The sequence below is a fragment of the Telmatherina bonti genome (assembly GCF_933228915.1).
Source record: "Telmatherina bonti genome assembly, chromosome: 16".
Taxonomy (NCBI): domain Eukaryota; kingdom Metazoa; phylum Chordata; class Actinopteri; order Atheriniformes; family Telmatherinidae; genus Telmatherina; species Telmatherina bonti.
In genome coordinates this window covers 33,915,350-33,939,442 of record NC_136614.1, presented here as the reverse complement: position 1 = coordinate 33,939,442, position 24,093 = coordinate 33,915,350, and the positions used below count along the sequence as shown (strand labels likewise).

Below are 24,093 nucleotides of genomic sequence, written 5' to 3'. Positions count from 1 at the left end.
CACTGGGCCCTGCACTGGGCAGGTCAGGGTCTTTATAAGTCACGTAGCAGATCCGACTGGGTCCAATCCGGGCTGCTTCAGCTCAGTAACTGCACCGTGAAGTGTCTTGTGGAGCAGAAATGTCCATATATTGGGAGCTGAGCTGGACACATATGACAGTAATCTGTGGGAGCTCATGTGGTGGTCATGTCTCCAAGCCAGGCACGGGCCGAAAAAATGACTTTCTGCGCCTGAAGTGGGATATTGTTTTATGTTTCTGGGCCATTCTAGTGACCCTGTCTGCTGGTTTCACTGGGAAGCCCTGTTAAAAGACTGTTACCATAATCCAGTTGACTGGTTTTAGTGGGAATTCCTGTTAAAAGACCGTTCCACTGACCCAGTCTGCTGGTTTTAGTGGGAAGTCCATTGAAAAGATCGTTCCTGTAATCCAGTCTAGTGGTTTTAGTGGGAAGTCTCCAGGTGTTTACCAACACTGACTCTCCTCTCTGTGCAACCAAAGGAAAGAAAACAATATCCGTAATAAAACAGCACTGATTGAATCATAAACCTCTGACATATCCGGAGAGAATAAATTCATGTTAATTAAACTGAATGCGATTAAAAGCAGATTTATGGACGATGAAAGACGTAGTTCAGCTGAACTGACTCCCTCATGGTATTTACACATTGGGGAATTATTTTAAGGCTGATGGGGGTCAGGATGTCTGGAGCGGCTGTAAAATACCCCCCCCCTCGCCTGCACCTCAGCTGCATGTTGCTCTCGCTACCCTGCACATGACTAGTGGATGTTTTCCCAATGCAATACAGTGTCAGCATGTCTGGATGACTCAACTGGGATGATCCTGAAACCACTGTCAGATGAGTGGCATCGGATGTCAGTGACACAACCTTCAAGCATGTGCTCATAATAGATTCAGAACTGCATGGCAACAAGTGAATGATTAGCTGGCCTGGAAGCGTGAAGGTAAGCAGTTGTTTCAGACATTCAGAAAGAGGAGGGTTGGAGTCAGAACCACATCCCAGCTGTGGCTCGTCTTCGGTCAGTGGGATGTAGACCAGCCGGCTACTGATCATATGAGAGTACTGACCTCCATCTGTTCAATAAAATGTTATAAACTGGCCAGATGCAACATTTAAAATGTGGGAAAAACACAAACTAGGACCTGGTTCTTGGACTTTGGAACCGCCATCCGATCTTCGTCCCACTTTGGTCCCTCAGTACCACCATGACATGGTTTAACCACCACAGCCTACCTCAGTATTGCTGCTGACTACAGTGTAGCGTCTTCTGATGGAGAGAAATGTCTAAAGAATGTTTTCAACTCCTTCTTTATTCTACGACACCAAGAAATAAAGCAGTTCTGGAGGAAAAATTCGGTCCAACCCAGTCCCAGCAAGGTAAATGGACTGTACGTGTACAACGCTTTTCTAGACCACTCAAAGCACTTTAACTCTACGTGTCACACTCTCCCATTCACACACACTCATACATTTTATATACCAAGTGCTTTTACTTTATCACACACATGACAGCGGTTCCCCCTGAGCTGCAGCCACCGCTGTATCTGGTGGACCTGATAGGCTCAATTCGATCACCACACCATATGACTCGATGCTGCGGTTTTGCTCTGTACACGTGGAAATTTGTACGTGGAATTTAAAAGTAAAAAAAACTCATGTTTTGACTCAAACTAAGTCATAAAGATTTGTTTCTGCATTAAAAAATATCACTAAATATGTGTGCTTTCCCCTTTAATACATTTCTTAGTCCATAAAATGACTCATTTGTGAATGTGACAGCCGGGACGATGTCTGAAACGTGCAGCCTGGACGGCTTCGTCTATATTCACACAGCCGTCACGTCACACTGATGCTACGTACGCACAATCATCAGGCTGCAAATACAACAAAACTAAAAAAGTCGCATGTCGCATTAAGATCTCTCCGTATTTCTAGGTGCTATCCATCCACCACGGACCCAGAGGATCCCAGTTCAGATCCAATGCTGGGAAATCAGACACAAACCAAGCAAAGTAAATCCAACATGAAACTAGAGCTTTCAGAGGAATCCCGAAGGTGACTACTCACTCCTCAGGATGATGAGAGTATGGCTTATCTTCCGCTGATCCTGGAACCGCTGAACTCTTGCTGTTGCAGGCATGTTTGTGGTGATGAGGCCTCAGAGTCGTCCTGTTTTACCAAACCACTGCCTTTATTTGTTAAACTTTACTCAGACTCTTCTTTCCTTTCTGCATTTACTGCTGAGCACAAACTGAATTTTCTCTACAGCAGCTCCTCCATTTCTTCTTTCTGCTGTTATCCAGCTGTGCAGTCTGCCACTTTGCCAGCCAGTTGTGATCCCACAGACCACGGGTTCATTAATAAACAGAAAAGTGGGGCAGGTGGGCCGATGGAAGCGGGGTTGGAGGGATCCCGTCTCGACAAAACCAGCACGAGTGCATGCCAGACCGATGAGGTGCAAGGTTGGCAGCAGCAATATCCTAAAATGTTTACACCGTGGTCTCAACCGTGTGACCTGTAAAAACAAACTCCCTCTGGACAGCTGGGGTTGGGGGGGGGGGGGGGGGGGCTCTGTTTCTATGGGACCAGGGAAGAAGTGTCCCTTTGTATCCTTGTCTGTATCTGCAACTTCAGCTTTCTTTGCATTCTCTCCTTCTCACCATGAAAAGGTTCCTTTAAAAAAAAAAAAAAACATGGCAGGAAAATCAACAGCAAAGTCTGAAACCGTTCCCGTCCTTAGAGAGAAGGTGGTGAGACTGTCCAATCAGGTAGACTTAGAACATCAGTATACTTTATGCATATACTAGGGCTGCTCAATTATGACAACAATTATAATCATGATTATTTTTACTGAAATTGAGATCTCGATTATTTAACCCAATTATCCAGTATTTATAAACAACGCAGCGCGTCGTGATGTTCTAGACTCCGTGTTGTGCATTATAACCGTCTAATGGACGGTTCCGAGTTGTTTAATCTGCTTTTACCGCTTAAATAGGAACTATTTTATGTTGGCGTTGATGTACGTTTTATACCAAACAACTGCTGTCAGGCTGCAGCATGTTTCTCTCATCCACCTGTTAAAAGACGGCTGATCTGAACCAGCTGGTTAACGCGTTGCTATGGTAACGCCCCGTAACGGAGGGATATTACAGTGTTTAACTCACCAAACTATGTATAGGAAAATAATGCAACCAGTTGTCACTGACAATGGTATAAACTATGTTTAGGTGAACTTCCACAACCTACTGCAGTTATTCTACATTGACCTGCAGCCGGAGCCGACTGAGACTGGCCGCCTGGGAGTGCTTTAGGACGGGAGAGGCTCCCGCTGCTCCTTCCTTACAGTAACTGCAGAACAATATGTGCCTTCAAGTCAGTCGCCACAACACCAGAAAAGTCTCTAATAACTCCAGTAAAAGCTGCTAGATTTGTTGCTTTTAACAATAAAAGTCTCCAGATTTAGCGAGAAAGTCGCCAAGTTGGCAACAGTGTCTGAATGAAAGCAAAGCGGCTGTGGGAGGAGTTTACAGCACAGCGCTGCAACGCCAGAGACGCTCGATTAGCAGCTGAAGACAGCAGGAGAGGAAACTGCAGAGAGAAAAATAATCACACCCTTTTATTTTTATCATCGTTGAAAACCCAGATCGTACTGAGATTAAAATCCGATTAATCGCCCAGACCTAGCATATATTCTCCATATGTTTCAGCCTGAAGCCGATCCAGCCGAGTTTTGCTTAACGGCACCGTGTCACATGACAGAAACTGGACACTGTTTTTTAACACTGGCTGATTTAGCAAAGACATGCAGGAAGAAAAAGGACAAAAAGCAAAGAGCAAGACACAAGATGACTCAACTATCGACTAATGCTGGATTTCTGCTCACGCAGCTACTGCGTACGGTTGCGCCGCAGGAGCCGACGCTGTTGACATCGAAGCGACGTACCGTTGCAGTTTCTCTTCTGTGGTCACCACATAACTTCAGCGAGAAGATCCAGAAACACAAACTGACCAACCACAAGGGAGCATTTCTGTGTAATCGCACTACAAGCACTACATCTTGTCAGTTTTGGAAGAGGTGCGTGTTACGCCGCCATAGACCTACGTGACATAGCTTAACTTTTACTGGTTGGAGAGATCTCAGAGAGGAGACTGGCTGCAGAAGGATGCTGGTGTTGCTGGTGGGCATATCCCTTTAAGTGGGGCCCGAACTACCACGTCCAAGCGGAAAGTTAAAATCTCAAAATAAAAGGATTTAGAGTTTTAAAAAGCTTTAAACTAACTTGTGTACGGACTAAACATGTCGCTTCATGTTCCGATCGCGTCATCATATCTCCTGCTGCCAAACAGAAGTTGAACAGAAAATGTCAAATTGCAGACTAACTGACAATAATCTCATATTATCTGAGATTTTAAGTCATCTTGTAGTCTTTTCCAGCAGGATAACACACCTGATGGCAGTAATATACCATCAGGAATGTTTACAGCTTTAAACACATCCAGCTTGTTTCCTTTTAACTAAAAAAAATCCTGAAAGTTTCCTTTTAATATTAATTATGTTGAAATTTACAATATTTTAACTATTACCATGTAAAAACCCTTTTTGTTTTCACAAGTGAGTTTGTTTTGAAGAAACAGAAACTTTTTTCTTACGTTGCCATGTTGGGAGGCAAAAAGCTAGCGGCCATCGACTGTTAACAGCTTCTGGTGTTAGCGGACGTGACAAGTTGAGTTTCCATCACATTTTTTCGCAAAATATAAGCAATATTTCTGAGTTTTGACAAACAACAGTTGCGATTTGCAGGTGTTTCAATTGAACAGTGCGAAGTTAGCCTCAGTTCTTGTAAAATCCCGTTTGGCTGGCGAGATTTTACGAGAATTGCGATGTATGCAAGGCAGCCATGTAGTATTTTTGGGGGTTTTCTACTTTCTGTGGAGAATTTAATATGGCTTTTAAAAGCTTTTCTCCCTCATTTTCTTTTCTAAAACTCTGAAATCCACGGCTGTTTGTTCCATACAGCGACATCCTTACATCTCTAATGCAAATGTTTTCATGTGAAGTGATCTGTTCCGATCCAGTGCTTACATGTGACACTATCATCGTCTTACAGTCGTGTGACAAGTAGATTCATAAAACACGGCAGTATTTATAATGGCAAATGTCACGTTAGCGCACTAGTTGCTTTGTTTGTTGTTATTTTCTCGTATTTATTGAAGCAATGTGATCCTGGCATTTCTGTGCTTTGCTACATTTTCCGTGAACTTTTTTTTAAAAGAGTTTAATGTTTCTATTTTTCTTAACATCTAAATGTACAATAATGTTGAGCTCTTGAAAGTTTGTATTAAAAACAAACTCGATTAGAACAATATATTCTCATTCTCACCAAAGTTGGCGCTGCACTAGTATTTAGCAAAAGAAAAGACTTGACCTGCGTGAAGAAGAAAACTCTGTTGTGAGGTAAACATGGAGAGTTGTGAGGTTTTTTTTTTATTGTGTCTTCTGCAAGTATAATGCAGAATTACACTGCAACAATGGACGCAGTATGAACATCAGACGAGGCAGAGGACGCTTAATGCCATAGTGGGTGGGTAAATACATAGGAAATTACCTATAATGCAATGCTACACCACATGCAGGAAGTGACTTTTTTTTTTTAGTAGTCCGCTTGAACGGATTGAAACCTGTTTGTTGGCTGACCGAGTCCACTTCTTCGATCCAAATCAGAATTTGTTTGGTGTATTTACATTTCCACAAACAAAGCAGAGTTTCAGAGCAAATGGATTTAGATTCGGATCAGAAAGGCTGATGTGAACGTCTGCGCATGTAAACTAAACTACGTCTTACAATCTATCCAGCTACTTCTTGGGGAATCTCAGCTTAGCAAGATGCTGCACGTCTTCTGTAAGTCTGTAATGGAGAGTTCAATCTGCTTGGCGACCATCTGCTGGGTGAGAAATCTGGCTGGCTCCATGCTGGGGACGACTGCGGGGCCCCTGGAGCTGTTTGTGCCAAGGAGAATGTGAAAGTGGTTCATTAAGAGGCTTCTTCAGTTTAACAACAACAGCACGGTACAGATGGTTATTATGTTATTCCAGCTCAGAGCTACAACTCCACACAGCGACTTATATAACACAGAGAGATGCACATGATTCTATCATTTATTCCTTTCCGTACACTAAAGCTTAGTCATGGAGAAAAATATTAGACAGTACATCATGAAGATGTGATGATGAGGAGATGACAGATAAGTTAGACCAGTTTTTTTCCAAGCTGGGAGTCCTGACCGCCACAGGGATCCCTGGGTTTGAGGGGGTCGTCAGATCATTGTAAAAAAAACCTGAATATATTAATCCGAGATTTCTTTAGGTGTCAATATTAATGTGTTAATGCAACCAAGCTTATCTGTTGTATACATGTGATATTTGTTTGAAGCATTAATGCTTAAAACACAAAGTTCCTGATTAAAAACCTGATTTCGTCACAACTTCAAACAAATAAACTGATTTTAGGGGTTTAGGTGTTTTCTGAAAGCATCAAACTGAGTTTATCTTGGTTCTTTCATTATTAGTCCCACCGCTGGGAAATTCCTATGATCCTGTAAAAAGGGACAAGTTCAATAAGAGTTTGCAGTGACATCAGCATATTAACCAGCAGTTAATGATGATGGTAATAAAAAGGACTACAGAGCTGGCTTTCCCCACTAGTTTGTTCAGGTTTTTCTGCTCCAAATAATAAAAACAAACTTTATTTATAAATCACTTTTCATGCAAACAGCAACAAAACCTGCTTTACATGAAAAAAAAACAATTTCTGCAAATTTACATAAAGCGTCCACACAGCAAGGTATCGATTTAAAAACACAGAAACACATGTGACATAATAATCTCCTTCAAACAGCATGCACACCCAAAACACACACACACACACACACACACACACACACACACACACACACACACTTCTGTTCCAAACAAACATGAACTCCCGTCTCTTAAGTGAATGTAGATGTAAAACTGAGTAGAAATAAACATCTGCTGTGTGTAGAAGATGTCTGATGCAACCAGACGTCCTCAGCAGAAACTGCTGACTCGGGCCTTTTCATGATACCAGTCCAGTCATTTGTGACATTTCTGACAGTTTTCCAGCTTTACATCTAGTTTTTAATCATCTGATGTCCATAAACAAACTTATTACGGGTACTAATTCACCTTGGCGAGGAGTTTAGGTGGGTGGGGGGGTTGCGAACACCAGCATATGTTATTTTGGAAACCACTATGTTGGACAACAAACATCATAAAGGCATGAAGGCCTGACTGTTTGTGGTTGGTGTGAGGTAATATCTAACAGCATTTAGATATTACCTCTAACTTGGGGTCATTTTTCACCAGATTATATTGTTAATTTTACAGAACAGTTTTTAGGAGGGTCTTCTTATGCTAATATTATATTGCTAAAATAAAAACTAACTACTGGGGAGACTTTTAAACTAGAAATGCTTCCAGGTTCATGAGCTCTTTTTACTGTAAGTTTAATGAAATCTGCATAAATCTTAATTCAACAGAAGAGAACATTTTGATTAAAAAATATCTCCCCATCAATCAGCGCAGACCTTTTTAATATTACGTCTGCCTGCATATCTGAAGCCTATTTTTTCTCTCCCCGGTCGTCCTTAAAGCAATAACTGGTCAGAGCAACACAAAGACAGCCGCTTGGCTGGCAGTCTGTGATCCACCCTCCCTTCCCTGCAGCCCGTTTGGAGATAAAAAGCTGAAACTGAAGCAATGTTTCTGAAACTGAAGGTTGCTGCTTCGATCTGCCAGCTTCCTGTTTTCGAGCGAAGGGGGGAGGCTTGTTTTAATAAGACAAGAAGATGAAGGAGATGCTGGTGAGTCCAGTGTTTACAGACTATGACCCTCACCAGACCGAATAGTATTTTCCATAAATCAACTCCTTACAAGCAAACACGCAGCTTTTTCACATCATTGGACCATGTTGAGGATCTTCTCTCACATGGAAACTATTCTGTGTTTTGTTACTCACACATTCCTCTGTGCACTCCATAAAAAGAAACACACACACACACACACACACACACACACACACACACACACACACACACACACACACACACACACACTTCCAAAATTCATTCACCTGTTTGCCTTGTCAAAAGGTGGCGTTCTGCACTGCAGGCTTCCTCTGGTGAGAAAATGCAACGTAGAAACCAAACCGATAAATAACAACAATCTTGTCCAGACAAACTCAAATAAAGAAAATTATTCTAAGATGTAAAAAGTATTTATGAGAGCAGGAAATCTTTTCATCTGACAAAAAGAAGTAACTGAAAGAAGCAACAAAGATATTACATATGGGAGGGAAGACGGCCCTGACTCAGAACTGGTTCCAACCAGATATTCCAACATTGGATGATTAGCACAAAATCACGTTTCCAATAAGGATGTTATCAGAGAACGTTTGGCGATGACGGGTAAAATAGATCACGCTTATCGGAGACTACTTTCTACTCAACTCTGGTTCAAAAGGATTAGCATCCATATTGCCGTATGAATGTTTGTTTATAGAAAGACAGTTCTGATTTCCGGTTCAAAGACATTTCTATAAAATGTAATAAAAAAATTAAACATACAGATTTGTTTTTACTCTGACTGAAATCATTCCTAATAAAGATCTCAGGTCAATGTTTCCACGTGACGTGATCTATGTTCAAATGTGATGCGATCCATTGCGATTTAGTGTTTCAACGTGACATGATCTTTCCGATCTAGTGTTTACATGTGACGTGATCCGTTCCGATCTAGTGTTTCCACGTGACGTGATCCGTTCCGATCTAGTGTTTACATGTGACGTGATCTTTCCGATCTAGTGTTTCCATGTGACGTGATCCGTTCCGATCTATGTTCAAATGCGATGCGATCCATTGCGATTTAGTGTTTCAATGTGACGTGATCTTTCCGATCTAGTGTTTACATGTGACGTGATCTTTCCGATCTAGTGTTTCCATGTGACGTGATCTTTCCGATCTAATGTTTACATGTGACGTGATCTTTCCGATCTAGTGTTTCCACGTGACGTGATCCGTTCCGATCTATGTTCAAATGTGATGCGATCCATTGCGATTTAGTGTTTCAATGTGACGTGATCTTTCCGATCTAGTGTTTCCATGTGACGTGATCTTTCCGATCTAGTGTTTACATGTGACGTGATCTTTCCGATCTAGTGTTTCCATGTGACGTGATCTTTCCGATCTAGTGTTTACATGTGACGTGATCTTTTCCGATCTAGTGTTTCCACGTGACATGATCCGTTCCGATCTAGTGTTTCCACGTGACGTGATCTTTTCCGATCTAGTGTTTCCACGTGACGTGATCCGTTCCGATCTAGTGTTTACATGTGACGTGATCCATTCCGATCTAGTGTTTCCATGTGACGTGATCCGTTCCGATCTAGTGTTTCCACGTGACGTGATCCGTTCCGATCTAGTGTTTACATGTGACGTGATCCATTCCAATCTAGTGTTTCCAAGTGACATGATCCGTTCCGATCTAGTGTTTCCACGTGACGTGATCCGTTCCGATCTAGTGTTTCCACGTGACGTGATCCGTTCCGATCTAGTGTTTCCACGTGACGTGATCCGTTCCGATCTAGTGTTTCCACGTGACGTGTGATCCGTTCCGATCTAGTGTTTCCACGTGACGTGATCCGTTCCGATCTAGTGTTTACATGTGACGTGATCCATTCCGATCTAGGGTTTCCAAGTGACGTGATCCGTTCCGATCTAGTGTTTCCACGTGACGTGATCCGTTCCGATCTAGTGTTTCCACGTTACGTGATCCATTCCGATCTAGTGTTTCCACGTGACCCGTTCCGATCTAGTGTTTCCACGTGACGTGTGATCCGTTCCGATCTAGTGTTTCCACATGACGTGATCCGTTCCGATCTAGTGTTTACATGTGACGTGATCCATTCCGATCTAGTGTTTCCATGTGACGTGATCCGTTCCGATCTAGTGTTTCCACGTGACGTGATCCGTTCCGATCTAGTGTTTACATGTGACGTGATCCATTCCGATCTAGTGTTTCCAAGTGACGTGATCCGTTCCGATCTAGTGTTTCCACGTGACGTGATCCGTTCCGATCTAGTGTTTCCACGTGACGTGATCCGTTCCGATCTAGTGTTTCCACGTGACGTGATCCGTTCTGATCTAGTGTTTCCACGTGACGTGTGATCCGTTCCGATCTAGTGTTTCCACGTGACGTGATCCGTTCCGATCTAGTGTTTACATGTGACGTGATCCATTCCGATCTAGTGTTTCCAAGTGACGTGATCCGTTCCGATCTAGTGTTTCCACGTGACGTGATCCGTTCCGATCTAGTGTTTCCATGTGACGTGATCCATTCCGATCTAGTGTTTCCAAGTGACGTGATCCGTTCCGATCTAGTGTTTCCACGTGACGTGATCCGTTCCGATCTAGTGTTTCCACGTGACGTGATCCGTTCCGATCTAGTGTTTCCACGTGACGTGATCCGTTCTGATCTAGTGTTTCCACGTGACGTGTGATCCGTTCCGATCTAGTGTTTCCACGTGACGTGATCCGTTCCGATCTAGTGTTTACATGTGACGTGATCCATTCCGATCTAGTGTTTCCAAGTGACGTGATCCGTTCCGATCTAGTGTTTCCACGTGACGTGATCCGTTCCGATCTAGTGTTTACACGTGACGTGATCCATTCCGATCTAGTGTTTCCATGTGATGTGATCCATTCCGATCTAGTGTTTCAAAAGGATTAGCATCCATATCGCCGTGTGAATGTTTGTTTATAGAAAGACAGTTCTGATTTCCGGCTCAAAGACATTTCTATAAAATGTAATAAAAAATTAAACATACAGATTTGTTTTTACTCTGACTGAAATCATTCCTAATAAAGATCTCAGGTCAATGTTTCCACGTGACGTGATCCGTTCTGATCTATGTTCAAATGTGATGCAATCCATTGCGATTTAGTGTTTCAATGTGACGTGATCTTTCCGATCTAGTGTTTACATGTGACGTGATCCATTCCGACCTAGTGTTTCCATGTGACGTGATCCGTTCCGATCTAGTGTTTCCACGTGATGTGATCCGTTCCGATCTAGTGTTTACACGTGACGTGATCCATTCCGATCTAATGTTTCCACGTGACGTGATCCGTTCCGATCTAGTGTTTCCACGTGATGTGATCCGTTCCGATCTAGTGTTTACACGTGATGTGATCCTTTCCGATCTAATGTTTCCACGTGACGTGATCCGTTCCGATCTAGTGTTTACACGTGACGTGATCCATTCCGATCTAGTGTTTCCATGTGATGTGATCCATTCCGATATAGTGTTTCAAAAGGATTAGCATCCATATCGCCGTGTGAATGTTTGTTTATAGAAAGACAGTTCTGATTTCCGGTTCAAAGACATTTCTATAAAATGTAATAAAAAGTTAAACATACAGATTTGTTTTTACTCTGACTGAAATCATTCCTAATAAAGATCTCAGGTCAATGTTTCCACGTGACGTGATCCGTTCTGATCTATGTTCAAATGTGATGCGACCCATTGCGATTTAGTGTTTACATGTGACGTGATCTTTCCGATTTAGTGTTTACATGTGACGTGATCTTTCCGATCTAGTGTTTCCACGTGACGTGATCTTTCCGATCTAGTGTTTACATGTGACGTGATCTTTCCGATCTAGTGTTTCCACGTGACGTGATCCGTTCCGATCTATGTTCAAATGTGATGCGATCCATTGCGATTTAGTGTTTAAATGTGACGTGAGCTTTCCGATCTAGTGTTTACATGTGATGTGATCTTTCCGATCTAGTGTTTCCATGTGACGTGATCTTTCCGATCTAGTGTTTACATGTGACGTGATCTTTCCGATCTAGTGTTTACATGTGACGTGATCTTTCCGATCTAGTGTTTACATGTGACGTGATCTTTCCGATCTAGTGTTTACATGTGACGTGATCTTTCCGATCTAGTGTTTCCATGTGACGTGATCTTTCCGATCTAGTGTTTCCATGTGACGTGATCTTTCCGATCTAGTGTTTACATGTGACGTGATCTTTCCGATCTAGTGTTTACATGTGACGTGATCTTTCCGATCTAGTGTTTCCACGTGACGTGATCCGTTCCGATCTATGTTCAAATGTGATGCGATCCATTGTGATTTAGTGTTTCAATGTGACGTGATCTTTCTGATCTAGTGTTTCAATGTGACGTGATCTTTCCGATCTAGTGTTTACATGTGACGTGATCCGTTCCGATCTATGTTCAAATGTGATGCGATCCATTGCGATTTAGTGTTTCAATGTGACGTGATCTTTTCGATCTAGTGTTTACATGTGACGTGATCTTTTCCGATCTAGTGTCTCCACGTGACATGATCCGTTCTGATCTAGTGTTTCCACGTGACGTGATCCATTCCGATCTAGTGTTTACATGTGACGTGATCTTTCCGATCTAGTGTTTACATGTGACGTGATCTTTCCGATCTAGTGTTTCCATGTGACGTGATCTTTCCGATCTAGTGTTTCCATGTGACGTGATCTTTCCGATCTAGTGTTTACATGTGACGTGATCTTTCCGATCTAGTGTTTACATGTGACGTGATCTTTCCGATCTAGTGTTTACATGTGACGTGATTTTTCCGATCTAGTGTTTCCACGTGACGTGATCCGTTCCGATCTATGTTCAAATGTGATGCGATCCATTGTGATTTAGTGTTTCAATGTGACGTGATCTTTCTGATCTAGTGTTTCAATGTGACGTGATCTTTCCGATCTAGTGTTTACATGTGACGTGATCCGTTCCGATCTATGTTCAAATGTGATGCGATCCATTGCGATTTAGTGTTTCAATGTGACGTGATCTTTTCCGATCTAGTGTTTACATGTGACGTGATCTTTTCCGATCTAGTGTCTCCACGTGACATGATCCGTTCCGATCTAGTGTTTCCACGTGACGTGATCCATTCCGATCTAGTGTTTCCACGTGACGTGATCCATTCTGATCTAGTGTTTCCACATGATGTGATCCCAACCCCATTAAACAAACAACAGGACCTGCTGATGGTACCAGAGTGGCCAGTGCAACCACACCAGCTCACTGGTGACAGATGCTAATGGAAGAAAGGGTTGTCATCCCAGAGCCCTTTTGTTAAGGTCACGCATTGATCTGTTTTCACTAGTTATTGATCCGGGTAATTGTTTCCTGTAAAAGGCTGCAGATTTCTCCTGGACTGAGAAAAACTTCCACTAAAAGCTTACTTCTCCATTTAAAGTGTCGCAGTGTGAATCACAACTCTATTAAATGTTACTGACAGAAGTATTTTACATCATTAGCGATTAACATGATCATTAGTGATCATCACATTAATCCCAATGCACTTATGACCACATACAAGCAGGTATGATGGCAGGAGGAGTGACCGATTCGGGGTAAATCTGGTGTTTTAAAAGGGACTGTGCGGTTCTCAGACCTTTCCTCCGGCTCTGTATGCAGCGTGCTGCACCACTGAGAGGAGGAAACACATGAGAGAAATGACAACGTGACGGAGGCGGAGCCTAAAGAAACAGCAGGTTAAAAAACAGAAACGCTGCAAAAGAGGGGAACAAGAAAAGGTAGAAAAAAAGATTAGAGAAAAGGAGTCCCAGCAGTGCAAAGTCTCGTTTGTCAGGATGAATTCCATTCTATTCTATTCTATTCTATTCTATCGTCAGTGCGAGTCAGGCTGAAGGGGGTCCCGTTGGACCCTGGAGCTGCCGTGTAGCGGCGCAGTCCCTGTAAATTTAATTTTCTGCTGCTGCAAACGGCTTTAACAGGAGGGAATTAATATGGACTGAATATAAATATATTTATTTGTTTTGGTTATTAACTGTAAGTACAAACAAGATGTTCATGAAGTGTCTGGCAGTTTAACAGGCGTGTTAAAAAGCACATGAATCATAATGTTTACAAAAGGACGAGTAGATATTTAAGTCTTTTATTTTGTTCCATTTTATTCACTTCTGTGTTTTCCTCCGATGTTCCTGGTCATCACTCCTGCCTTTATCCCACCCTGTTCCTGTCTCTGAATGTCTTCGGAGGGACGTGAACGTCGTCCATACTTACTCCTGTTGTTTTGTTGACTGTTTATCCAGTTTTGGTTCATTGAACAACAAAAAAAATTGTGCATTTTCTGGAGGAGCAGCTGTGTTTGACAGTTTTATTAAACAGAGGCGTCTTGCAGAGGCGTGGGTGGCGTCCGCGCCAGGACGTGGGTGGTGTCCGCGCCAGGACGTGTGAGGACGTGTGTGGCGTCCGCGCCAGGACGTGTGTGGCGTCCGCGCCAGGACGTGGGCGGCGTCCGCGCCAGGACGTGGGCGGCGTCCGCGCCAGGACGTGTGAGGACGTGTGTGGCGTCCGCGCCAGGACGTGTGTGGCGTCCGCGCCAGGACGTGGGCGGCGTCCGCGCCAGGACGTGTGCGGCGTCCGCGCCAGGACGTGTGCGGCGTCCGCGCCAGGACGTGTGCGGCGTCCGCGCCAGGACGTGTGAGGACGTGTGTGGCGTCCGCGCCAGGACGTGTGTGGCGTCCGCGCCAGGACGTGGGCGGCGTCCGCGCCAGGACGTGTGCGGCGTCCGCGCCAGGACGTGTGCGGCGTCCGCGCCAGGACGTGGGCGGCGTCCGCGCCAGGACGTGGGTGGCGTCCGCGCCAGGATGTGTGAGGACGTGTGTGGCGTCCGCGCCAGGACGTGGGCGGCGTCCGCGCCAGGACGTGTGACGACGTGTGTGGCGTCCGCGCCAAGACGTGTGTGGCGTCCGCGCCAGGACGTGTGTGGCGTCCGCGCCAGGACGTGTGTGGCGTCCGCGCCAGGACGTGTGTGGCGTCCACGCCAAGACGTGTGTGGCGTCCGCGCCAGGACGTGTGTGGCGTCCACGCCAAGACGTGTGTGGCGTCCGCGCCAGGACGTGTGAGGACGTGTGTGGCGTCCACGCCAGGACGTGTGTGGCGTCCACGCCAGGACGTGTGTGGCGTCCACGCCAGGACGTGTGTGGCGTCCACGCCAAGACGTGTGTGGCGTCCGCGCCAGGACGTGTGAGGACGTGTGTGGCGTCCACGCCAAGACGTGTGTGGCGTCCGCGCCAAGACGTGGGTGGCGTCCGCGCCAGGACGTGTGTGGCGTCCACGCCAGGACATGGGTGGCGTCCACGCCAGGACGTGTGTGGCGTCCACGCCAGGACGTGTGAGGACGTGTGTGGCGTCCACGCCAAGACGTGTGTGGCGTCCGCGCCAAGACGTGGGTGGCGTCCGCGCCAGGACGTGTGTGGCGTCCACGCCAGGACGTGTGAGGACGTGTGTGGCGTCCGCACCAGGACGTGGGTGGCGTCCACGCCAAGACGTGTGTGGCGTCCGCGCCAGGACGTGGGTGGCGTCCACGCCAGGACGTGGGTGGCGTCCACGCCAGGACGTGGGTGGCGTCCACGCCAGGACGTGTGAGGACGTGGGCGGCGTTCGTGCCAGGACGTGTGTGGCGTCCGCGCCAGGACGTGTGAGGACGTGTGTGGCGTCCGCGCCAGGACGTGTGTGGCGTCCGCGCCAGGACGTGTGAGGACGTGTGTGGCGTCCGCGCCAGGACGTGTGTGGCGTCCGCGCCAGGACGTGTGTGGCGTCCGCGCCAGGACGTGTGAGGACGTGTGTGGCGTCCGCGCCAGGACGTGTGTGGCGTCCGCGCCAGGACGTGTGTGGCGTCCGCGCCAGGACGTGTGTGGCGTCCGCGCCAGGACATGTGAGGACGTGTGTGGCGTCCGCGCCAGGACGTGTGAAGACGTGTGTGGCGTCCGCGCCAGGACGTGTGAGGACGTGTGTGGCGTCCGCGCCAGGACGTGTGAGGACGTGTGTGGCGTCCGCGCCAGGACGTGTGAGGACGTGTGTGGCGTCCGCGCCAGGACGTGTGAGGACGTGTGTGGCGTCCACGCCAGGACGTGTGAGGACGTGTGTGGCGTCCGCGCCAGGACGTGTGAGGACGTGTGTGGCGTCCGCGCCAGGACGTGTGAGGACGTGTGTGGCGTCCGCGCCAGGACGTGTGAGGACGTGTGTGGCGTCCGCGCCAGGACGTGTGTGGCGTCCGCGCCAGGACGTGTGAGGACGTGTGTGGCGTCCACGCCAGGACGTGTGAGGACGTGTGTGGCGTCCGCGCCAGGACGTGTGAGGACGTGTGTGGCGTCCGCGCCAGGACGTGTGAGGACGTGTGTGGCGTCCGCGCCAGGACGTGTGAGGACGTGTGTGGCGTCCACGCCAAGACGTGTGTGGCGTCCGCGCCAAGACGTGGGTGGCGTCCGCGCCAGGACGTGTGTGGCGTCCACGCCAGGACGTGGGTGGCGTCCACGCCAGGACGTGTGTGGCGTCCACGCCAGGACGTGTGAGGACGTGTGTGGCGTCCACGCCAAGACGTGTGTGGCGTCCGCGCCAAGACGTGGGTGGCGTCCGCGCCAGGACGTGTGTGGCGTCCACGCCAGGACGTGTGAGGACGTGTGTGGCGTCCGCACCAGGACGTGGGTGGCGTCCACGCCAAGACGTGTGTGGCGTCCGCGCCAGGACGTGGGTGGCGTCCACGCCAGGACGTGGGTGGCGTCCACGCCAGGACGTGGGTGGCGTCCACGCCAGGACGTGTGAGGACGTGGGCGGCGTTCGTGCCAGGACGTGTGTGGCGTCCGCGCCAGGACGTGTGAGGACGTGTGTGGCGTCCGCGCCAGGACGTGTGTGGCGTCCGCGCCAGGACGTGTGAGGACGTGTGTGGCGTCCGCGCCAGGACGTGTGTGGCGTCCGCGCCAGGACGTGTGTGGCGTCCGCGCCAGGACGTGTGAGGACGTGTGTGGCGTCCACGCCAGGACGTGTGAGGACGTGTGTGGCGTCCGCGCCAGGACGTGTGAGGACGTGTGTGGCGTCCGCGCCAGGACGTGTGAGGACGTGTGTGGCGTCCGCGCCAGGACGTGTGAGGACGTGTGTGGCGTCCGCGCCAGGACGTGTGAGGACGTGTGTGGCGTCCGCGCCAGGACGTGTGAGGACGTGTGTGGCGTCCGCGCCAGGACGTGTGAGGACGTGTGTGGCGTCCGCGCCAGGACGTGTGTGGCGTCCGCGCCAGGACGTGTGAGGACGTGTGTGGCGTCCACGCCAGGACGTGTGAGGACGTGTGTGGCGTCCGCGCCAGGACGTGTGAGGACGTGTGTGGCGTCCGCGCCAGGACGTGTGAGGACGTGTGTGGCGTCCGCGCCAGGACGTGTGAGGACGTGTGTGGCGTCCGCGCCAGGACGTGTGAGGACGTGTGTGGCGTCCGCGCCAGGACGTGTGAGGACGTGTGTGGCGTCCACGCCAGGACGTGTGAGGACGTGTGTGGCGTCCGCGCCAGGACGTGTGAGGACGTGTGTGGCGTCCACGCCAGGACGTGTGAGGACGTGTGTGGCGTTCGTGTTGCATATAGTTTGCTGAGCTGCAGCTGCAAACAACACGGATCCACAGGACGTGTTGCAGATCCGTGACTGCGTTCTTTTCCAACATCATTGAACTAATGAACTGCGTATTCATCTAAAGGTTAACCTTGAAGTTTGTCGACGAGTGTTCATCTTCACTTATAGAAGAGCTTTGTTGGAAGACAGAAAAAACAAACAGACTTGCTGCTCAGACGTCTTGTAAAGTTCTGTTAATAAAACTCAACAACTCGCCATCTGACAGGATTACTACCTCCATCTTTTTTCTTCTTCTTCACAAACTTTGCAAATTTTTGCATTTAAGATCAACGACAACGGTGTGTTGTGTTAGAGACAACCGCAGGCGGCTGCAGCACTGCAGCCAAACGCTGAAACACAACAGATGCAGCAGACATGCAACGCAGATGTCGTGCTCCTGGCGGGACTTTCCTGCGTATGAAGTTAAACTGCAGTAAAACCTGAAAGTTGCTGCTGACAGAAACACATTTCTGCACGCAGAAAACGCAGAAAGGTCTCATCAGAGTCTCTGTGACTCCGTTTCTCCACATCTTACAAACCCAGCAGAAACATCTCTGCACCATCAGTGTGATGAAAAACACCACTATCAGGTTAACTCAATGGTTCCCAAACTGGGGGGCGGGTTCCCCAGTGGGGGCCCAGAATCATCACGGGGGGGGGGGGGGCAAGGCTAAATAACAATTGGGAGTTTTTGATACATTTGTAAAAATGATGATAAATCAACAAGAGAGACTTCAAGTCACAAACCAAATCTGTCCCTGCTTGGCTAGTAACAATAATAATCAATGGTGGGTAATAATGAGACCAAAGTTTTTTTTTGCATGTTCCAAAATATTATTATTAAATACCATGAAGTATGAAGCTAAACAAGTTCCACCACTTGGGGACTTTTTATCCTGAATACAAAGAAAAGCCTGCAGGTTACTTTAGAAATAAACTATCCAACAAAGTTGTTTTACTGAAGCAGCATCGTCTCATAGAAAACCCACATGAAGTCGTTCGCAGAGATTCCTGGTTTAAAACGTTTCACACTGAAGCAGAAGAACGGATATTAATACTGACACGGTTTTAATCATAGTTACCTGGAATACAGCCACTAAACCTAAAGATGCATTTCTTAGTATGTTTCTGACGGGAGGGGGGGGTTAACTAGTGTTGGGATCAGATGTGATGAGAGGTGTAGATGAGGTACACAGGTGTCAGACTCCAGTCCTCGAGGGCCGGTATGCTGCAACTTTTAGTAGTCTCCATGCTCCAACACACCTGACTGAAATCCATAAATATGTTGACAATAAGCCGCTGGATCCATCTGATGTGAATCAGCTGTGTTGGTTCGGGATGAACCGATCCACTTTTTGGGAGTTCAGATCCGATCCGATACCTGAAATTTGAATATCTGCCGATACCAGACCTGTTTATGTGAACATTATTGTGACTATGGTTATTACTGTTGTTATAACTGTGTAAGATTTCATTATGTTGTAATAAATGACCCATCCTTTCTGAAGTTACCTCACCAATACACATATAGTAACATTACAGATCTAAAAATTTCAACAAGTTTTATGTTGGTTCGGCACATTTTACCTAAATACAACTATAAATGTGTGGTTTTGAAACAAAGATCTCGCTTTTAGTGAAACAAAAAATGTAATATTTCAACACTCAAGGCATTTGTTTCTTTTAAAACATGTCCGAAGCATGTCATCACACACATCCGCGCTGGCTTGACTAGTGTGGTATCGGTACACTTTTATGAATACCAAGTATGAGTACACAGGCTTGGTATTGAGCCGATACTGATGCTGGTATTGGTATTGGTGCATCCCTGGTGTTGGTAGAGGAAACAACAAAAACCTGCCAGATACCAGCAGTTTGACACGCCCCTTCTGGAATGGATGCTGCAGACCTCCCTGCTTCCCACTTCAACCTCTTTAAAGCCGCCTCAGAAGGACGGATCTGTTCAACATCAGCAACCTACTCAGTTTGCAGAAATCAGACTAGTCTGTGTGTGTGTGTGTGTGTGTGTGTGTGTGTGTGTGTGTGTGTGTGTGTGTGTGTGTGTGTGTGTGTGTGTGTGTGTGTGTGTGTGTGTGCATGCAAAGCAGGAACCTTGGGATGGTGAGGTCGTCCGTGTTACGTTTAGACCAGTGGACCATTACAAACTTCATAAATGATCCATTATTGTCAGATGTTGCAACCAGATGTTCAGAGACGCTGAAAATAGAAGCTGCTGGTTTTATTTACAAAAGCTTGACTGAGGAGTCAAATCTGCACATTTTAGAGAAAAGTTGCCGAACGATGAGGTTTCCTTCCAGAAGGTTTATCCCACAGAAAACACACGCAACATATCCGACGACGACACGGAGACTTTTCTCCATTTCAAAGAAAATATGAGCTCATTTAGGATCTGATGCAGCAGCAAAAGGTTGGAAAGTAAACAATGAAAACTAACCAGGTTAACTGTCAACAGGTCAGCAACATGAGTGGGAATAAAAGGAGCATTTCAGAGAGGAAGAGTCTCTCAGATGAAAGATGGACAGAGTGTCACCAAACTGGATCTAAAAACTGAGAAATACTTTAGGAAAGATCTTCGTCAGATTTTGAAGATCCTCCATCGACAGTGTTGAATATCATCAGAAGATTCAGAGAATCAAAAGGAATCTCTGTATGAATGGGCTAAGACAGGACTGTGTGAATTTTCCTCATTTGTTTGAATGAATGTGTCAAAAACAATTTTTCAGGATCCGTTGAGTGTTCGTCCCTCTCATGTTGAATAAAGAAACAAAAAACTGTCAGAAACAACATTAACACTACTACTTTCTCAGAAAACGTCACTAATGAACCTCTTTTATCAGTGAATTAATTCTGACTATAAACGGCTGCTTTCAGGCCACAAAACTCATCATTTATCAGAGCTGCTCCTCCGTCTGCTGGAATCCTGATGACAGCGATAGAAAAAAGCTCGAGGAGTTAAAATCATTTAAATCGTGTCATTTTCTGTCACTAGGGACCGAATCAGACATGAAGAGTTAAAACCAGACATGATTCTACTGGAAACCAGTGCATGGACTCAGAAAGATTACAGAAACCTCCCAGTTCAGGCTGAAATCCACACCTGCAGGTTAAAGCTCCATCATATGTGAAGAGGATCCAGAAACACGCCGTCTTCTCTGGACCAAAGCTCATCTAAAATGTTCTGAGTGGAAACCTGGATGAAGATGTGGAATAGTTAGTGGACAGCATGGACGGCGTGTCCTGCAGACTAAAGAGGAGAGGGAGCATCCAGCTTGTTATCAGCCTGCATCTCTGATGGGATGGGGTTGCATTAGTGCCGATGGCGTGGGCAGCTTCCACATCTGGGAAGCTCCATCAATGCTGAAACATCTGCTCCCATCCAGACAACGTCTCTTTCAGGGAAGACCTTCCACCATGCTGGACCACATCCTGATGGTGGAACAGGAGAACTGGTCTGCTGCAGTCCAGTTCCACCAGTACAAACCAGGATCCAGGACTGTGGAGCAGCTGGGATCCTGCATCAGACCAGCAGCGTGGTGGAACAGGAGAACATCACGCTCACGTTGCTGCACCAGATTCAAAATGAGCTCAAATCTTCCATGAAATGATAAAAAGATTTACATCTCATACCGTATCCCACGTTTGATTCAGGTTCGTTGGAGCCTGGATAGAAGGAAAACCCGCTGGAGCACAAAGTCACGTTGTAGCTGATGCAATCGACTGTAAATGCAGAGGTCTGGCTAAAAATAGAGTTTATTTATCCTGTAACAGCAGAAAATCCTCAAACAACTGCAGCGACCAGATATTTACGCCGAGATGTTGTCAGGAAAACCAGTTCTAAAGGAAACGGCAGGTTTTTCCCAGTTTAAAGCAGTTTAAGCTTTGTTTGTGCAGAGATTTGTCTCACAAGACGAGCTGTACTGTCCCTGAGCGGAAATCTGTCACGGACACATGCACACAGCTGCATACTGCAACGTTACATAATGCACATATGTACATGACACACAGCAGGAACAAACACAGCAGGAAACGGCACCAACGTGCCTCAGAGTGCACACAAACTCCACATGATGGAGAACAGATCCGCTCGCATCTGGATCAATGTGCTGATTAAGTTCCTTCATTCTCAGCCTCAGAGCTGTGGAAGAGCATCGGATGGTTTTCCATGAACCCTGCTGCTCACAGTCGGATGTTTAACCCCGCCGCTCTGCAGCAGGAAGCTGGTCTGCCAGATTTAACGTCACACAACGACTTCCACCATGAAGTTTTCCTTCATTTACTCAGAGTACTGATGCACAACATGAACCAGAAACCCTGGAACAGCCCAGACACACCTGTCCTCTCTGCTTGGGTTAATACAGGCTTGTCACACAGTCTCACCTGTGTCCTGGGAGTTCAGCACCTCCAGCGCGTGCATCATGGCACTTGCAAATACGTTGGCATCCTCCTTGCTGCCGAAGTTCAGGCCATAGACCTGGCGAGTGTCGCGCCACTGGTGAAAGGTCTGCGTGGCCTGGTTGTACTTCAGCCCCTTGGGAATGGCACAGTTTATCACCACCTGAGGAAAGAGGGAACGTTATGGGAGGAGGAGGAGTTCAGCCCTTCTTCATCAGATCTTTCTGTCTGACAGGAAAATAAAAGACTGCTGGGTGTACGGTCTGGTTCTCTACAGAAAGCTGAGGTCAGAACCGAACAATAAAGACGTGTGTGACTCTCTCTGGAACGCGGTGGAACATGTTCCTTCCTCCTGAAGGAGAACCAGCAGTGAGGTCAAGTCTGATGAGGAGCTGTGCTGCAGCAGAAGGTCAAACTGGGAATCTGAGCAGTTTTCCAGGTAAATTCTTCAACAAGAACAAAATAATATATGATAGGAAGCGTTGCCTTTCTATAAAACCCCTTCATCTCCATGGGAACGAGCAGGACCTTCATGATGCACGGTGACGTAGTGGTTAGTGCTGCTGGTTCGAGCCTTGGTTGGTTTGAACCTGTGTTTGCATGTTCTCGCCGTGGGTTTGCTCCAGGTTCCTCCCACCCATCAGACATGCATGCTGGGTTAGTTAATAACTCATCGCTTTGGATGAAAGCGTTGGCCAAACGGCTGCAGAACATCAGCAGAGATTTTTACAGCTGGAAGAAATCAGTTTGAGTCTCTGCTTTAACCTGTCGCCTCGTCTGTGTGAAGAAATGATCAGAGGTCCTGACTGTGTTTGGTTTGGATCATATGGTATATAAAAAGATGGGCGGAGCCTCCATGACCTCACCCGTAGGTTTCTGAAGAGCTGAATTGAAGCTCAGTGGGCGGTTCCTACCATCGCCATCTTGGCAGGGTCATGCATGTCGTCTCACCCAGAAAATAGAAATATGGGCAAAGAGGTGGAGCTGAGAGGGGGGCTGTGAGCGTCATGGTGGATGATTGACATCAAGCAAACTCCGAGCTTTCTGTAGCTAAGAGCTAACCGAGCTAACCTGGAGATAACAGGAGCTAACCAGCTAACGGAGGTAAGCGGGCTAAAGCTAAGTCACATTGTTAACCGGCTAAAAACCGCGGTTGTTCTACGTTCTTCTGACTTGAAGCTGGAGATCGGGTACCTGTCAATCAAAAGGACACGCCCCTAAATATGCCAAACTTCGAGATTAAATTACTTTTTTTTTTTTTTTTTTTATTAAATTACTTTTAAATGGACAAGATAGAAAAATATTCATTCCCCCCACAGTTGTCATGAAGGTAAACCTGACCTATTAAACCTAAAATGGATTTTTGAATCAGGCTGTAAACATGTTTATTTCTGCTGTAAACATGTTTATTTCTGCTGTAAACATGTTTATTTCTGCTGTAAACATGTTTATTTCTGATGTGAAGTTGGTCTTTTTAACATGGGAGTCTGTGGGGATTCGCTCTGTTTTGCAGCCCCTAGTGGATGAAGGGGGAACTGCAGTTTTATGCACTTCCGAATCGGCTTCACTTTTAACCACCTGTGGTTGCCGCTTGGTTTGGATGCAGAGTTTCTCCCCGTCATGCTGCCTGTTAGCATCGCTGCTTCCCGCCGTACGTGATGCTGCCGTCCACACAGGCTCTCATGCAGAAGATGTTTAATCAGCACCTGGTCTACAACACAACGAGTCTTTATCTCGGTAATTCTAAAGAAAAAATGGGAAAATGATTCATGTAAAAGCTGACTGAAGGTTTCAGTGTATTAAACCTTCAATCTGAGTGTGACGGCACTGATCCGAGGATTTATGATGGACTCATTAGAGAGAAAACAATCTCCATCCTTCACATAAAATGTTTCATCTGAGGAATCTGAAGCTTCGGTCTCGTTGTGTGTGTTTGGCTTAACAGAAACCTGGAGGAGATAACGAGTAAATATCACACCAGAGTATGATATCGTGCCTTTGAGAAGGTCGTCCACAAGGCTGACGCGTGCAGAAAATAACTGCTCCACTCAAATTCTGAGAGCTCAGTTTCCTCCCTTCACCAGATTCAAATGTCTGAAACTGAAAAGACACACAACGGTG

The 24,093-nt window shown here is 46.7% G+C and overlaps 1 protein-coding gene across 5 annotated transcripts in view; it reads right to left on the bottom strand.

Annotated features, from left to right (window-relative positions):
- Positions 1-24,093, bottom strand: part of enah (ENAH actin regulator) — a 158,759-nt gene that overhangs the window by 60,951 nt on the left and 73,715 nt on the right. For all 5 annotated transcript variants that reach the window (XR_013771618.1, XM_079255286.1, XM_079255285.1 and 2 more), the window contains exon 3: positions 21,958-22,135. Coding sequence is in view for 4 of the 5 variants with exons in the window: in XM_079255286.1 (XP_079111412.1) it covers positions 21,958-22,135 (178 nt within the window). In the remaining variant the exon portion in view is untranslated. The remainder of the gene's footprint in view (positions 1-21,957; positions 22,136-24,093) is intronic.